At 48.4% G+C, this 17,990-nt stretch overlaps 1 protein-coding gene across 1 annotated transcript in view; it reads right to left on the reverse strand.

The window, feature by feature from the left end:
- Positions 1-17,990, reverse strand: part of LOC135531817 (ras-related protein Rap-1b-like) — a gene marked incomplete at its 3' end in the record, with an annotated part of 115,380 nt that overhangs the window by 12,321 nt on the left and 85,069 nt on the right. Inside the window, exon 3 of the mRNA XM_064959605.1 lies at positions 8,823-8,891. Coding sequence (XP_064815677.1) covers positions 8,823-8,891 — 69 coding nt within the window. The remainder of the gene's footprint in view (positions 1-8,822; positions 8,892-17,990) is intronic.

Here is a 17,990-nt window from a genome sequence, read left to right on the forward strand (position 1 = left end):
TCCTGTCTCAGTACCTCTACAACAGTCCTGTCTCAGTACCTCTACAACAGTCCTGTCTCAGTACCTCTACAACAGTCCTGTCTGTCTCAGTACCTCTACAACAGTCCTGTCTGTCTCAGTACCTCTACAACAGTCCTGTCTGTCTCAGTACCTCTACAACAGTCCTGTCTGTCTCAGTACCTCTACAACAGTCCTGTCTGTCTCAGTACCTCTACAACAGTCCTGTCTGTCTAGTACCTCTACAACAGTCCTGTCTGTCTCAGTACCTCTACAACAGTCCCTGTCTCAGTACCTCTACAACAGTCCTGTCTGTCTCAGTACCTCTACAACAGTCCTGTCTGTCTCAGTACCTCTACAACAGTCCTGTCTGTCTCAGTACCTCTACAACAGTCCTGTCTGTCTCAGTACCTCTACAACAGTCCTGTCTGTCTCAGTACCTCTAACAGTCCTGTCTGTCTCAGTACCTCTACAACAGTCCTGTCTGTCTCAGTACCTCTACAACAGTCCTGTCTGTCTCAGTACCTCTACAACAGTCCTGTCTCCGTACCTCTACAACAGTCCTGTGTCCGTACCTCTACAACAGTCCTGTCTGTCTCCGTACCTCTACAACAGTCCTGTCTCAGTACCTCTACAACAGTCCTGTCTGTCTCAGTACCTCTACAACAGTCCTGTCTGTCTCAGTACCTCTACAACAGTCCTGTCTGTCTCAGTACCTCTACAACAGTCCTGTCTGTCTCAGTACCTCTACAACAGTCCTGTCTGTCTCAGTACCTCTACAACAGTCCTGTCTGTCTCAGTACCTCTACAACAGTCCTGTCTGTCTCAGTACCTCTACAACAGTCCTGTCTGTCTCAGTACCTCTACAACAGTCCTGTCTCCGTACCTCTACAACAGTCCTGTCTCCGTACCTCTACAACAGTCCTGTCTGTCTCCGTACCTCTACAACAGTCCTGTCTCAGTACCTCTACAACAGTCCTGTCTGTCTCAGTACCTCTACAACAGTCCTGTCTGTCTCAGTACCTCTACAACAGTCCTGTCTGTCTCAGTACCCCTACAACAGTCCTGTCTGTCTCAGTACCTCTACAACAGTCCTGTCTGTCTCAGTACCTCTACAACAGTCCTGTCTGTCTCAGTACCTCTACAACAGTCCTGTCTGTCTCAGTACCTCTGTAACAGTCCTGTCTGTCTCAGTACCTCTACAACAGTCCTGTCTGTCTCAGTACCTCTACAACAGTCCTGTCTCAGTACCCCTACAACAGTCCTGTCTCAGTACCCCTACAACAGTCCTGTCTGTCTCAGTACCTCTACAACAGTCCTGTCTGTCTCAGTACCTCTACAACAGTCCTGTCTGTCTCAGTACCTCTACAACAGTCCTGTCGGTCTCAGTACCTCTACAACAGTCCTGTCTGTCTCAGTACCTCTACAACAGTCCTGTCTGTCTCAGTACCTCTACAACAGTCCTGTCTGTCTCAGTACCTCTACAACAGTCCTGTCTGTCTCAGTACCCCTACAACAGTCCTGTCTGTCTCAGTACCTCTACAACAGTCCTGTCTGTCTCAGTACCTCTACAACAGTCCTGTCTGTCTCAGTACCTCTACAACAGTCCTGTCTGTCTCAGTACCTCTACAACAGTCCTGTCTGTCTCAGTACCTCTACAACAGTCCTGTCTGTCTCAGTACCTCTACAACAGTCCTGTCTGTCTCAGTACCTCTACAACAGTCCTGTCTGTCTCAGTACCTCTACAACAGTCCTGTCTGTCTCAGTACCTCTACAACAGTCCTGTCTGTCTCAGTACCTCTACAACAGTCCTGTCTGTCTCAGTACCTCTACAACAGTCCTGTCTGTCTCAGTACCTCTACAACAGTCCTGTCTGTCTCAGTACCTCTACAACAGTCCTGTCTGTCTCAGTACCTCTACAACAGTCCTGTCTGTCTCAGTACCTCTACAACAGTCCTGTCTGTCTCAGTACCTCTACAACAGTCCTGTCTGTCTCAGTACCTCTACAACAGTCCTGTCTGTCTCAGTACCTCTACAACAGTCCTGTCTGTCTCAGTACCTCTACAACAGTCCTGTCTGTCTCAGTACCTCTACAACAGTCCTGTCTGTCTCAGTACCTCTGCAACAGTCCTGTCTGTCTCAGTACCTCTACAACAGTCCTGTCTCAGTACCCCTACAACAGTCCTGTCTGTCTCAGTACCTCTACAACAGTCCTGTCTGTCTCAGTACCTCTACAACAGTCCTGTCTGTCTCAGTACCCTACAACAGTCCTGTCTGTCTCAGTACCTCTACAACAGTCCTGTCTGTCTCAGTACCTCTACAACAGTCCTGTCTGTCTCAGTACCTCTACAACAGTCCTGTCCTCAGTCTACAACAGTCCTGTCTGTCAGTACCTCTACAACAGTCCTGTCTGTCTCAGTACCTCTACAACAGTCCTGTCTGTCTCAGTACCTCTACAACAGTCCTGTCTGTCTCAGTACCTCTACAACAGTCCTGTCTGTCTCAGTACCTCTACAACAGTCCTGTCTGTCTCAGTACCTCTACAACAGTCCTGTCTGTCTCAGTACCTCTACAACAGTCCTGTCTGTCTCAGTACCTCTACAACAGTCCTGTCTGTCTCAGTACCTCTACAACAGTCCTGTCTGTCTCAGTACCTCTACAACAGTCCTGTCTGTCTCAGTAGTCCTGTCCTCTACAACAGTCCTGTCTGTCTCAGTACCTCTACAACAGTCCTGTCTGTCTCAGTACCTCTACAACAGTCCTGTCTGTCTCAGTACCTCTACAACAGTCCTGTCTGTCTCAGTACCTCTACAACAGTCCTGTCTGTCTCAGTACCTCTACAACAGTCCTGTCTGTCTCAGTACCTCTACAACAGTCCTGTCTGTCTCAGTACCTCTACAACAGTCCTGTCTGTCTCAGTACCTCTACAACAGTCTCTACAACAGTCCTGTCTCAGTACCTCTACAACAGTCCTGTCTGTCTCAGTACCTCTACAACAGTCCTGTCTGTCTCAGTACCTCTACAACAGTCCTGTCTGTCTCAGTACCTCTACAACAGTCCTGTCTGTCTCAGTACCTCTACAACAGTCCTGTCTGTCTCAGTACCTCTACAACAGTCCTGTCTGTCTCAGTACCTCTACAACAGTCCTGTCTGTCTCAGTACCTCTACAACAGTCCTGTCTGTCTCAGTACCCTACAACAGTCCTGTCTGTCTCAGTACCTCTACAACAGTACCTCTACAACAGTCTGTCTCAGTACCTCTACAACAGTCCTGTCTGTCTCAGTACCTCTAGTCCTGTCTGTCTCAGTACCCTACAACAGTCCTGTCTGTCTCAGTACCTCTACAACAGTCCTGTCTGTCTCAGTACAACAGTCCTGTCTGTCCTCTACAACAGTCCTGTCTGTCTCAGTACCTCTACAACAGTCCTGTCTGTCTCAGTACCTCTACAACAGTCCTGTCTGTCTCAGTACCTCTACAACAGTCCTGTCTGTCTCAGTCTACAACAGTCCTGTCTGTCTCAGTACCTCTACAACAGTCCTGTCTGTCTCAGTACCTCTACAACAGTCCTGTCTGTCTCAGTACCTCTACAACAGTCCTGTCTGTCTCAGTACCTCTACAACAGTCCTGTCTGTCTCAGTACCTCTACAACAGTCCTGTCTGTCTCAGTACCTCTACAACAGTCCTGTCTGTCTCAGTACCTCTACAACAGTCCTGTCTGTCTCAGTACCTCTACAACAGTCCTGTCTGTCTCAGTACCTCTACAACAGTCCTGTCTGTCTCAGTACCTCTACAACAGTCCTGTCTGTCTCAGTACCTCTACAACAGTCCTGTCTGTCTCAGTACCTCTACAACAGTCCTGTCTGTCTCAGTACCTCTACAACAGTCCTGTCTGTCTCAGTACCTCTACAACAGTCCTGTCTGTCTCAGTACCTCTACAACAGTCCTGTCTGTCTCAGTACCTCTACAACAGTCCTGTCTGTCTCAGTACAACAGTCCTGTCCTCTACAACAGTCCTGTCTGTCTCAGTACCTCTACAACAGTCCTGTCTGTCTCAGTACCTCTACAACAGTCCTGTCTGTCTCAGTACCTCTACAACAGTCCTGTCTGTCTCAGTACCTCTACAACAGTCCTGTCTGTCTCAGTACCTCTACAACAGTCCTGTCTGTCTCAGTACCTCTACAACAGTCCTGTCTGTCTCAGTACCTCTACAACAGTCCTGTCTGTCTCAGTACCTCACAACAGTCCTGTCTGTCTCAGTACCTCTACAACAGTCCTGTCTGTCTCAGTACCTCTACAACAGTCCTGTCTGTCTCAGTACCTCTACAACAGTCCTGTCTGTCTCAGTACCTCTACAACAGTCCTGTCTGTCTCAGTACCTCTACAACAGTCCTGTCTCAGTACCTCTACAACAGTCCTGTCTGTCTCAGTACCTCTACAACAGTCCTGTCTGTCTCAGTACCTCTACAACAGTCCTGTCTGTCTCAGTACCTCTACAACAGTCCTGTCTGTCTCAGTACCTCTACAACAGTCCTGTCTGTCTCAGTACCTCTACAACAGTCCTGTCTGTCTCAGTACCTCTACAACAGTCCTGTCTGTCTCAGTACCTCTACAACAGTCCTGTCTGTCTCAGTACCTCTACAACAGTCCTGTCTGTCTCAGTACCTCTACAACAGTCCTGTCTGTCTCAGTACCTCTACAACAGTCCTGTCTGTCTCAGTACCTCTACAACAGTCCTGTCTGTCTCAGTACCTCTACAACAGTCCTGTCTGTCTCAGTACCTCTACAACAGTCCTGTCTGTCTCAGTACCTCTACAACAGTCCTGTCTGTCTCAGTACCTCTACAACAGTCCTGTCTGTCTCAGTACCTCTACAACAGTCCTGTCTGTCTCAGTACCTCTACAACAGTCCTGTCTCTCACAACAGTCCTGTCTGTCTCAGTACCTCTACAACAGTCCTGTCTGTCTCAGTACCTCTACAGTCCTGTCTGTCTCAGTCCTGTCTGTCTCAGTACCTCTACAACAGTCCTGTCTGTCTCAGTACCTCTACAACAGTCCTGTCTGTCTCTGTACCTCTACAACAGTCCTGTCTGTCTCAGTACCTCTACAACAGTCTCTGTCTGTCTCAGTACCTCTACAACAGTCCTGTCTGTCTCAGTACCTCTACAACAGTCCTGTCTGTCTCAGTACCTCTACAACAGTCCTGTCTGTCTCAGTACAACAGTCCTGTCTGTCTCTACCTCAACAGTCCTGTCTGTCTCAGTACCTCTACAACAGTCCTGTCTGTCTCAGTACCTCTAACAGTTCTGTCTGTCTCAGTACCTCTGTAACAGTCCTGTCTGTCTCAGTACCTCTACAACAGTCCTGTCTGTCTCAGTACCTCTACAACAGTCCTGTCTGTCTCAGTACCTCTACAACACAGTACCTCTACAACAGTCTGTCTCAGTACCTCTACAACAGTCCTGTCTGTCTCAGTACCTCTACAACAGTCCTGTCTGTCTCAGTACCTCTACAACAGTCCTGTCTGTCTCAGTACCTCTACAACAGTCCTGTCTCAGTACCTCTACAACAGTCCTGTCTGTCTCAGTACCTCTACAACAGTCCTGTCTGTCTCAGTACCTCTACAACAGTCCTGTCTGTCTCAGTACCTCTACAACAGTCCTGTCTGTCTCAGTACCTCTACAACAGTCCTGTCTGTCTCAGTACCTCTGTAACAGTTCTGTCTGTCTCAGTACCTCTGTAACAGTCCTGTCTGTCTCAGTACCTCTACAACAGTCCTGTCTGTCTCAGTACCTCTACAACAGTCCTGTCTGTCTCAGTACCTCTACAACAGTCCTGTCTCAGTACCTCTACAACAGTCCTGTCTGTCTCAGTACCTCTACAACAGTCCTGTCTGTCTCAGTACCTCTACAACAGTCCTGTCTGTCTCAGTACCTCTACAACAGTCCTGTCTGTCTCAGTACCTCTACAACAGTCCTGTCCTGTCTCAGTACCTCTACAACAGTCCTGTCTCAGTACCTCTACAACAGTCCTGTCTGTCTCAGTACCTCTACAACAGTCCTGTCTGTCTCAGTACCTCTACAACAGTCCTGTCTGTCTCAGTACCTCTACAACAGTCCTGTCTGTCTCAGTACCTCTGTAACAGTCCTGTCTGTCTCAGTACCTCTACAACAGTCCTGTCTGTCTCAGTACCTCTGTAACAGTTCTGTCTGTCTCAGTACCTCTGTAACAGTCCTGTCTGTCTCAGTACCTCTACAACAGTCCTGTCTGTCTCAGTACCTCTACAACAGTCCTGTCTGTCTCAGTACCTCTACAACAGTCCTGTCTCAGTACCTCTACAACAGTCCTGTCTGTCTCAGTACCTCTACAACAGTCCTGTCTGTCTCAGTACCTCTACAACAGTCCTGTCTGTCTCAGTACCTCTACAACAGTCCTGTCTCAGTACCTCTACAACAGTCCTGTCTCAGTACCTCTACAACAGTCCTGTCTGTCTCAGTACCTCTACAACAGTCCTGTCTGTCTCAGTACCTCTACAACAGTCCTGTCTGTCTCAGTACCTCTGTAACAGTCCTGTCTGTCTCAGTACCTCTGCAACAGTCCTGTCTGTCTCAGTACCTCTACAACAGTCCTGTCTGTCTCAGTACCTCTACAACAGTCCTGTCTCAGTACCTCTACAACAGTCCTGTCTGTCTCAGTACCTCTACAACAGTCCTGTCTCAGTACCTCTACAACAGTCCTGTCTCAGTACCTCTACAACAGTCCTGTCTCAGTACCTCTACAACAGTCCTGTCTGTCTCAGTACCTCTACAACAGTCCTGTCTGTCTCAGTACCTCTACAACAGTCCTGTCTGTCTCAGTACCTCTACAACAGTCCTGTCTCAGTACCTCTACAACAGTCCTGTCTCAGTACCTCTACAACAGTCCTGTCTGTCTCAGTACCTCTACAACAGTCCTGTCTGTCTCAGTACCTCTACAACAGTCCTGTCTGTCTCAGTACCTCTACAACAGTCCTGTCTGTCTCAGTACCTCTACAACAGTCCTGTCTTACAACAGTCCTGTCTGTCTCTCAGTACCTCTACAACAGTCCTGTCTCAGTACCTCTACAACAGTCCTGTCTGTCTCAGTACCTCTACAACAGTCCTGTCTCAGTACCTCTACAACAGTCCTGTCTGTCTCAGTACCTCTACAACAGTCCGGTCTGTCTCAGTACCTCTACAACAGTCCTGTCTGTCTCAGTACCTCTACAACAGTCCTGTCTCAGTACCTCTACAACAGTCCTGTCTGTCTCAGTACCTCTACAACAGTCCTGTCTGTCTCAGTACCTCTACAACAGTCCTGTCTGTCTCAGTACCTCTACAACAGTCCTGTCTGTCTCAGTACCTCTACAACAGTCCTGTCTGTCTCAGTACCTCTACAACAGTCCTGTCTGTCTCAGTACCTCTGTAACAGTCCTGTCTGTCTCAGTACCTCTACAACAGTCCTGTCTGTCTCAGTACCCCTACAACAGTCCTGTCTGTCTCAGTACCTCTACAACAGTCCTGTCTGTCTCAGTACCTCTACAACAGTCCTGTCTGTCTCAGTACCTCTACAACAGTCCTGTCTGTCTCAGTACCTCTACAACAGTCCTGTCTGTCTCAGTACCTCTACAACAGTCCTGTCTGTCTCAGTACCTCTACAACAGTCCTGTCTGTCTCAGTACCTCTACAACAGTCCTGTCTGTCTCAGTACCTCTACAACAGTCCTGTCTGTCTCAGTACCTCTACAACAGTCCTGTCTGTCTCAGTACCTCTACAACAGTCCTGTCTGTCTCAGTACCTCTACAACAGACCTGTCTGTCTCAGTACCCCTACAACAGTCCTGTCTGTCTCAGTACCTCTACAACAGTCCTGTCTGTCTCAGTACCTCTACAACAGTCCTGTCTGTCTCAGTACCTCTACAACAGTCCTGTCTGTCTCAGTACCTCTACAACAGTCCTGTCTGTCTCAGTACCTCTACAACAGTCCTGTCTGTCTCAGTACCTCTACAACAGTCCTGTCTGTCTCAGTACCTCTACAACAGTCCTGTCTGTCTCAGTACCTCTACAACAGTCCTGTCTGTCTCAGTACCTCTACAACAGTCCTGTCTGTCTCAGTACCTCTGTAACAGTCCTGTCTGCTGTTGCCGGGCTATTAAAGGGACAGGCAGCTATTTGAGAATGGGGGTTTAATTGAAGTTTTACGGTATCTCCATTATATTCCAATCTGCTACATTGTGTTTCAGCTCACTGAATAGCCTACCAAACACCCAGTACTCTGTAACCATGGAGACGACAGACAGCAGCAGAGTTAAATGTATTTACGTCCAGTGTCCCCGTATTACCTACATAGTAGACTACTTTTGACTGAAAAGCTACTAAACACAGGGCCAGGGGGCCACTAATGATGATGTCACAGGGCCAGGGGCCACTAATGATGATGTCACAGGGCCAGGGGGCCACTAATGATGATGTCACAGGGCCAGGGGGCCACTAATGATGATGTCACAGGGCCAGGGGGCCACCAATGATGATGTCACAGGGCCAGGGGGCCACTAATGATGATGTCACAGGGCCAGGGGGCCACCAATGATGATGTCACAAAGCCAAAGGGCCAATAATGATGATGTCACAGGGTCAGGGGGGGTCACTAAATGATGATGTCACAGGGCCAGGGGGCCACTAATGATGATGTCACAGGGCTAGGGGGTCACCAATGATTATGTCACAGGGCCAAGGGGCCACTAAAAGGTTGTCGTCACAGGGACAGGGCCACGAATGATGATGTCATGGGAAGATAGCAATACTTGACTTACCTTTCTGTACGAGTCTTCTATTGTCGGGTCATATTTCTCCACGAAAATCCCCTGAACAAACTGTACAGTCTGTAAGAGACAAAAGAGAGAGAGAGACAAAAGAGAGAGAGAGACGAGAGAGAGAGAAAAGAGAGAGGTGAGAGAGAGAGAGAGAGAGAGAGAAAGAGAAAAGAGAGACGAGAGAGAAAAGAGAGCGGTGAGAGAGAGAGAGAGGGAGAGAGAGAAGAGAAGGGTGAGTCAATAAATGAGATTGTAGAAGGTTGCAGGCAGTGAGGCAGATTCCCATTCTAGACACCCACACAGCCTTAGTAAATTCATCTCAACAGGTGGCTCATGACTGTCTTTAATATACTGAAATACACACGGTTGTGTCCCAAATGGCACCCTATTCCCTATATAGTGCACTACTTTTGACCAGAGCCAAGGGGCGCAATATATAGAGAATAGAGTGAGATTTGGGAGCAGACACTGAGTCATACAGAAGACCTGTTATCCTCAGACTAGGACAGGAAGAAAAGCATGTAAAACATGAAGCCGTTTAACAACAGGATTAACGGACGTCTGGAGACTGAAGAACACACTGAGCTGACTGGGATTAACGGACGTCGGGAGACTGAAGAACACACTGAGCTGACTGGGATTAACGGACGTCAGGAGACTGAAGAACACACTGAGCTGACTGGGATTAACGGACGTCAGGAGACTGAAGAACACACTGAGCTGACTGGGATTAACGGACGTCAGGAGACTGAAGAACACACTGAGCTGACTGGGATTAACGGACGTCGGGAGACTGAAGAACACACTGAGCTGACTGGGATTAATGGACGTCAGGAGACTGAAGAACACACTGAGCTGACTGGGATTAACGGACGTCAGGAGACTGAAGAACACACTGAGCTGACTGGGATTAATGGACGTCAGGAGACTGAAGAACACACTGAGCTGACTGGGATTAACGGACGTCAGGAGACTGAAGAACACACTGAGCTGACTGGGATTAATGGACGTCAGGAGACTGAAGAACACACTGAGCTGACTGGGATTAACGGACGTCAGGAGACTGAAGAACACACTGAGCTGACTGGGATTAACGGACGTCGGGAGACTGAAGAACACACTGAGCTGACTGGGATTAACGGACGTCAGGAGACTGAAGAACACACTGAGCTGACTGGGATTAACGGACGTCTGGAGACTGAAGAACACACTGAGCTGACTGGGATTAACGGACGTCGGGAGACTGAAGAACACACTGAGCTGACTGGGATTAACGGACGTCTGGAGACTGAAGAACACACTGAGCTGACTGGGATTAACGGACGTCTGGAGACTGAAGAACACACTGAGCTGACTGGGATTAACGGACGTCAGGAGACTGAAGAACACACTGAGCTGACTGGGATTAACGGACGTGAGGAGACTGAAGAACACACTGAGCTGACTGGGATTAACGGACGTCAGGAGACTGAAGAACACACTGAACTGACTGGGATTAACGGACGTCTGGAGACTGAAGAACACACTGAGCTGACTGGGATTAACGGATGTCGGGAGACTGAAGAACACACTGAGCTGACTGGGATTAACGGACGTCGGGAGACTGAAGAACACACTGAGCTGACTGGGATTAACGGACGTCAGGAGACTGAAGAACACACTGAGCTGACTGGGATTAACGGACGTCGGGAGACTGAAGAACACACTGAGCTGACTGGGATTAACGGACGTCGGGAGAATGAAGAACACACTGAGCTGACTGGGATTAACGGACGTCGGGAGACTGAAAAACACACTGAGCTGACTGGGATTAACGGACGTCGGGAGACTGAAGAACACACTGAGCTGACTGGGATTAACGGACGTCAGGAGACTGAAGAACACACTGAGCTGACTGGGATTAATGGACGTGAGGAGACTGAAGAACACACTGAGCTGACTGGGATTAACGGACGTCGGGAGACTGAAGAACACACTGAGCTGACTGGGATTAACGGACGTCGGGAGAATGAAGAACACACTGAGTTGACTGGGATTAACGGACGTCGGGAGACTGAAGAACACACTGAGCTGACTGGGATTAACGGACGTCGGGAGAATGAAGAACACACTGAGCTGACTGGGATTAACGGACGTCGGGAGACTGAAGAACACACTGAGCTGACTGGGATTAACGGACGTCGGGAGACTGAAGAACACACTGAGCTGACTGGGATTAACGGACGTCTGGAGACTGAAGAACACACTGAGCTGACTGGGATTAACGGACGTCAGGAGACTGAAGAACACACTGAGCTGACTGGGATTAATGGACGTCAGGAGACTGAAGAACACACTGAGCTGACTGGGATTAATGGACGTCAGGAGACTGAAGAACACACTGAGCTGACTGGGATTAACGGACGTCTGGAGACTGAAGAACACACTGAGCTGACTGGGATTAATGGACGTCGGGAGACTGAAGAACACACTGAGCTGACTGGGATTAACGGACGTCAGGAGACTGAAGAACACACTGAGCTGACTGGGATTAACGGACGTCAGGAGACTGAAGAACACACTGAGCTGACTGGGATTAATGGACGTCGGGAGACTGAAGAACACACTGAGCTGACTGGGATTAACGGACGTCAGGAGACTGAAGAACACACTGAGCTGACTGGGTTTAACGGACGTCGGGAGACTGAAGAACACACTGAGCAACACACTGAGCTGACTGGGATTAACGGACGTCGGGAGACTGAAGAACACACTGAGCTGACTGGGATTAACGGACGTCAGGAGACTGAAGAACACACTGAGCAACACACTGAGCTGACTGGGATTAATGGACGTCTGGAGACTGAAGAACACACTGAGCAACACACTGAGCTGACTGGGATTAATGGACGTCTGGAGACTGAAGAACACACTGAGCTGACTGGGTTTAACGGACGTCGGGAGACTGAAGAACACACTGAGCAACACACTGAGCTGACTGGGATTAATGGACGTCTGGAGACTGAAGAACACACTGAGCTGACTGGGATTAACGGACGTCAGGAGACTGAAGAACACACTGAGCTGACTGGGATTAATGGACGTGAGGAGACTGAAGAACACACTGAGCTGACTGGGATTAACGGACGTCGGGAGACTGAAGAACACACTGAGCTGACTGGGATTTATGGACGTCGGGAGAATGAAGAACACACTGAGCTGACTGGGATTAACGGACGTCGGGAGACTGAAAAACACACTGAGCTGACTGGGATTAACGGACGTCAGGAGACTGAAGAACACACTGAGCTGACTGGGATTAACGGACGTCAGGAGACTGAAGAACACACTGAGCTGACTGGGATTAACGGACGTCGGGAGACTGAAGAACACACTGAGCTGACTGGGATTAACGGATGTCTGGAGACTGAAGAACACACTGAGTTGACTGGGATTAACGGACGTCAGGAGACTGAAGAACACACTGAGCTGACTGGGATTAACGGATGTCGGGAGACTGAAGAACACACTGAGCTGACTGGGATTAACGGATGTCGGGAGACTGAAGAACACACTGAGCTGACTGGGATTAACGGACGTCAGGAGACTGAAGAACACACTGAGCTGACTGGGATTAACGGACGTCGGGAGATTGAAGAACACACTGAGCTGACTGGGATTAACGGACGTCTGGAGACTGAAGAACACACTGAGCTGACTGGGATTAACGGACGTCTGGAGACTGAAGAACACACTGAGCTGACTGGGATTAACGGACGTCAGGAGATTGAAGAACACACTGAGCTGACTGGGATTAATGGACGTGAGGAGACTGAAGAACACAGGCAAACAGTGAGAGTGAGGACGTTACAAGATGTGAGGACCCCCTGGTCAGAACCAACCCCCTGGTCCCAGCCAGACAGAGTAGCAGCACTCTGGTCAGAACCAACCCCCTGGTCAGAACCAACCCCCTGGTCCCAGCCAGACAGAGTAGCAGCACTCTGGTCAGAGACAAGCAGGCACACAGCCCAGCCACCTAGCCACTGCTCTGCTGGCAGGTTCTCTGGATACCAGCCAGCCACACACATTAACCCATAAACACACTTCCACTCTTCCCTCCAGACTCAGAACTCACACCAGTGATCAGATTAAATCCACTCTTCCCTTCAGACACGCAAGTCAGTCAGTCAGTCAGTCTCTCTCTCTCTCTCTCTCTCTCTCTCTCTCTCTCTCTCTCTCTCTCAGCTTTTTAAAAAAAATCTTCAGTTTCATTTGTAATGAATTAAGACAAATCAATCTAATTGCCAGCGGGACTGCCGGAGCTCTAATGTAGGGGTGCAGATGGGGAGGGGGAGTCCCAAATGACACCCTATTCCCTATATAGTGCACTACTTTAGACCACGACCCAATGACTCCCTATTCTTTAGACAGTATAGTGCACTCTATAGGGTGCCGTTTGGGACATAAGGGGAGTGAGTGTGAGAACTATTCTAGGGCACTATAGGCATTTACCCAGAAGATCTTTGGAGAAGGAGAGAGAGGTGAAAAGAAAGGGAGAGAGAGAGAGACAGAGAGAGAGACAGAGACAGAGAGAGACAGAGAGCGAGAGAGGTGAAAAGAAAGGGAGAGAGACGAAGACAGGAGGAGGAAAAAGGATCTCATTGAAATTAGATCATTGCTTTTCAGCCCCTCCCTCGTCAGAAGCCTGGGATTCTTTACCCAGATTCATTCATAGAGCAAACCAGAGCTTCTTACTAGTGACATGGAGAGAGAGAGAGAGAGAGAGAGAGAGAGAGAGAGAGACAGAGACAGAGAGAGACAGAGAGAGAGAGAGGAAAGCCTAACCCAGAGGCTGACAGAGGAAAGACCAGCCTGGCAGAGGAAAGACCAGCCTGGCAGAGGAAAGACCAGCCTGGCAGAGGAAAGACCAGCCTGACAGTGGAGAGACCAGCCTGACAGTGGAGAGACCAGCCTGACAGAGGAAAGACCAGCCTGACAGTGGAGAGACCAGCCTGACAGTGGAGAGACCAGCCTGACAGAGGAAAGACCAGCCTGACAGTGGAGAGACCAGCCTGACAGTGGAGAGACCAGCCTGACAGAGGAAAGACCAGCCTGGAAGAAGAAAGACCAGCCTGGAAGAAGAAAGACCAGCCTGGCAGAGGAAAGACCAGCCTGACAGTGGAGAGACCAGCCTGACAGAGGAGAGACCAGCCTGGCAGAGGAGAGACCAGCCTGGCAGAAGAAAGACTGGTGTTAGCACTTCATCCTCCCGAGTGGCGCAGCGGTCTAAGACACTGCGTCTCAGTGCAAGAGGCGTCACTACAGACCCTGGTTCGACACCAGGCTGTATCACAACCGGCCGTGATTGGGAGTCCCATAGGAGCGGCGCACAATTGGCCCAGCGCCGTCCGGGTTTGGCCTGGGGTAGGCAGTCATTCTAAATAAGAATTTGTCCTTAAATAACTTGACTAGTTAAATAAAGGTTAAATAAATAAAAAATCCTCTCATTCACTCATCTCTCTCAAAAATTGTAAATGTCCAGTAAACATTAACACTCACAGAAGTTTTCAAAGAATAAAAGACATTTCAAATGTCACATTATGTCTCTATACAGTGTTTTAATGATGTGCAAATGGTTAAATTACACAAGGGAGAATAAATAAGCATAAATATGGATTGTATTTACAATGGTGTTTGTTCTTCACTGGTTGACCTTTTCTCGTATTTCACCCAGTAGATATGGGAGTTTATCAAAATCGGGTTTGTTTATGAATTATATTATTATATTAATTGTTTTCGAATTCTTTGTGGATCTGTGTAATCTGAGAGAAATATGTGTCTCTAATATGGTCATACATTGGGCAGGAGGTTAGGAAGTGCATCTCAGTTTCCACCTCATTTTGTGGGCAGTGAGCACATAGCCTGTCTTCTCTTGAGAGCCATGTCTGCCTACGGCGGCCTTTCTCAATAGCAAGGCTATGCTCGCTGAGTCTGTACATAGTCAAAGCTTTCCTTAAGTTTGGGTCAGTCACAGTGGTCAGGTATTCTGCCGCTGTGTACTCTCTGTGTAGGGCCAAATAGCATTCTAGTTTGCTCTGTTTTTTTGTTAATTCAAGTAATTATTCAAGTAATTATATTTGTGTTTTCTCATGATTTGGTTGGGTCTAATTGTGCTGCTGTCCTGGGGCTCTGTAGGGTGTGTTTGTGTTTGTGAACAGAGCCCCAGGACCAGCTTGCTGAGGGGACTCTTCTCCAGGTTCATCTCTCGGTAGGTGATGGCTTTGTTATGAAAAGGTTTGGGAATCTCTTCCTTTTAGGTGGTTGTAGAATTTAACGGCTCTTTTCTGAATGTTGATCATTAGTGGGTATCGGCCTAATTCTGCTCTGCATGCATTATTTGGTGTTCTACGTTGTACATGGAGGATATTTTTGCAGAATTCTGCGTGCAGAGTCTCAATTTGGTGTTTGTCCCATTTTGTGAATTCTTGGTTGGTGAGCGGACCCCAGACCTCACAAACATAAAGGGAAATGGGTTCTATAAATTATATATATATATATATAAAATATTTTTAGCCAAATCCTAACTGGTATATTGAATTTGATGTTCCTTTTGATGGCGTAGAATGCCCTTTTGCCTTGTCTGTCAGATGGTTCACAGCGTTGTGGAAGTTACCCTTGGTGCTGATGTTTAGGCCGAGGTATGTGTAGTTTTTTGTGTGCTCTAAGGCAACAGTGTCTAGATGGAATTTGTATTTGTTGTCATGGCAACTGGACCTTTTTTTTTTTACAACACCATTATTTTTGTCTTACTGAGATAAACTGTCAGAGACTAAATCTGACAGAATCTCCGTCCCTCCTTTACCTCTCTACCCTTCCTTCCTTCCTTCCCTCCCTCCCTCCCACCCCCCTTTACCTCTCTACCCTCCCACCCCCCTTTACCTCTCTACCCTTCCCTCCCTCCCTCCCTCCCTCCCTCCCTCCCTCCCTCCCTCCTTCCCTCCCTCCTTCCCTCCCTCCCTCCCTCCCTCCCTCCCTCCCTCCCTCCCTCTGAACAACACGTGGCTCTAGCTAGAAGCCCTGTCCAGGGAACAGGAGATTTATGAATGACTCTACAATGAGCCCCTGGTCCAGCAGTCTAGCTCCATTAGTGTCTGTATTAAAAGATCCATAGTGAATATCAGGACCATGGGGACCGGTCAGGTCCAAACAGGGCTGTAACGATTATACTATCTGCTCTTCATTACAGCCACAATCTGGTCCTGGAATGGTTCTGATTTGGGAAGCTGGATCACATGAGTTCCCTGTCTCTGTGAGAGGGGTTTTCCACATGAGCTCCCTGTCTCTGTGAGAGGGTTTTTCACATTAGCTCCCTGTCTCTGTGAGAGGGGTTTTTCACATGAGCTCCCTGTCTCTGTGAGAGGGTTTGTCACATGAGCTCCCTGTCTCTGTGAGAGGGTTTTCCACATGAGTTCCCTGTCTCTGTGAGAGGGGTTTTCACATGAGTTCCCTGTCTCTGTGACAGGGGTTTTCACATGAGTTCCCTGTCTCTGTGACAGGGGTTTTCACATGAGTTCTCTGTCTCTGTGAGAGGGGTTTTCACATGAGTTCCCTGTCTCTGTGACAGGGGTTTTCACATGAGTTCCCTGTCTCTGTGACAGGGCTTTTCACATGAGCTCCCTGTCTCTGTGAGAGGGCTTTTCACATGAGCTCCCTGTCTCTGTGAGAGGAGTTTTCACATGAGCTCCCTGTCTCTGTGAGAGGGTTTTTAGCTCACGCTCCACCTCGTCATCTGTTCCTTTCTCTACAGTAAATCACATGTCCTGGGGGGAAGAAAGTGTGTGAAACCCACTCATGGTGGCGCCCTGGTTCCCACGCTGCAACTGTTACACCCGTTGCCTAGCTACAGCGGGCTGTGGCAAGGCACCGCTCTGTGGCCTGGACTCTGACAAGAGTCTCTCTCTCTCTCTCTCTCGATCCAATTAGAACTAATGGAGTTCTCTACACCACCACTTCTATAGTGATCCAATTAGAACTAATGGAGTTCTCTACACCACCACTTATATAGTGATCCAATTAGAACTAATGGAGCTCTCTACACCACCACTTATATAGTGATTCAATTAGAACGAATGGAGTTCTCTACACCACCACTTATATAGTGATCCAATTAGAACTAATGGAGCTCTCTACACCACCACTTATATAGTGATTCAATTAGAACTAATGGAGTTCTCTACACCACCACTTATATAGTGATTCAATTAGAACTAATGGAGTTCTCTACACCACCACTTCTATAGTGACCCAATTAGAACTAATGGAGTTCTCTACACCACCACTTATATAGTGATTCAATTAGAACTAATGGAGCTCTCTACACCACCACTTATATAGTGATTCAATTAGAACTAATGGAGCTCTCTACACCATCAGAGGGAAGGAGGGAGGGAGGGATGGAGGGATATAGTGATGGAGGGATATAGGGGTGGAGGGATATAGGGGTGGAGGGATATAGTGATGGAGGAATATAGGGATGGAGGGATATAGGGATGGAGGGATGGAGGGATATAGTGATGGAGGGATATAGTGATGGAGGGATGGAGGGATATAGTGATGGAGGGATATGGGGTGGAGGGATATAGTGATGGAGGAATATAGGGATGGAGGGATATAGTGATGGAGGGATGGAGGGATATAGTGATGGAGGGATATAGTGATGGAGGGATATAGTGATGGAGGGATGGAGGGATATAGTGATGGAGGGATGGAGGGATATAGTGATGGAGGGATATAGTGATGGAGGGATGGAGGGATATAGTGATGGAGGGATATAGTGATGGAGGGATGGAGGGATATAGTGATGGAGGGATATAGTGATGGAGGGATGTAGTGATGGAGGGATATAGTGATGGAGGGATATAGTGATATAGTGATGGAGGGATGGAGGGATATAGTGATGGAGGGATATAGTGATGGAGGGATATAGTGATGGAGGGATATAGTGATGGAGGGATATAGTGATGGAGGGATGGAGGGATATAGTGATGGAGGGATATAGTGATGGAGGGATATAGTGATGGAGGGATATAGTAATGGAGGGATGGAGAAATAGAGTGATAGAAGGAATGCTAAACAATGACAGCTGATGTTCTCACAACCCCTCTGTGACCCAGTTAAGGACACCGGTCT

This window comes from Oncorhynchus masou, unplaced genomic scaffold (assembly GCF_036934945.1).
Source record: "Oncorhynchus masou masou isolate Uvic2021 unplaced genomic scaffold, UVic_Omas_1.1 unplaced_scaffold_1660, whole genome shotgun sequence".
Classification (NCBI taxonomy): domain Eukaryota; kingdom Metazoa; phylum Chordata; class Actinopteri; order Salmoniformes; family Salmonidae; genus Oncorhynchus; species Oncorhynchus masou.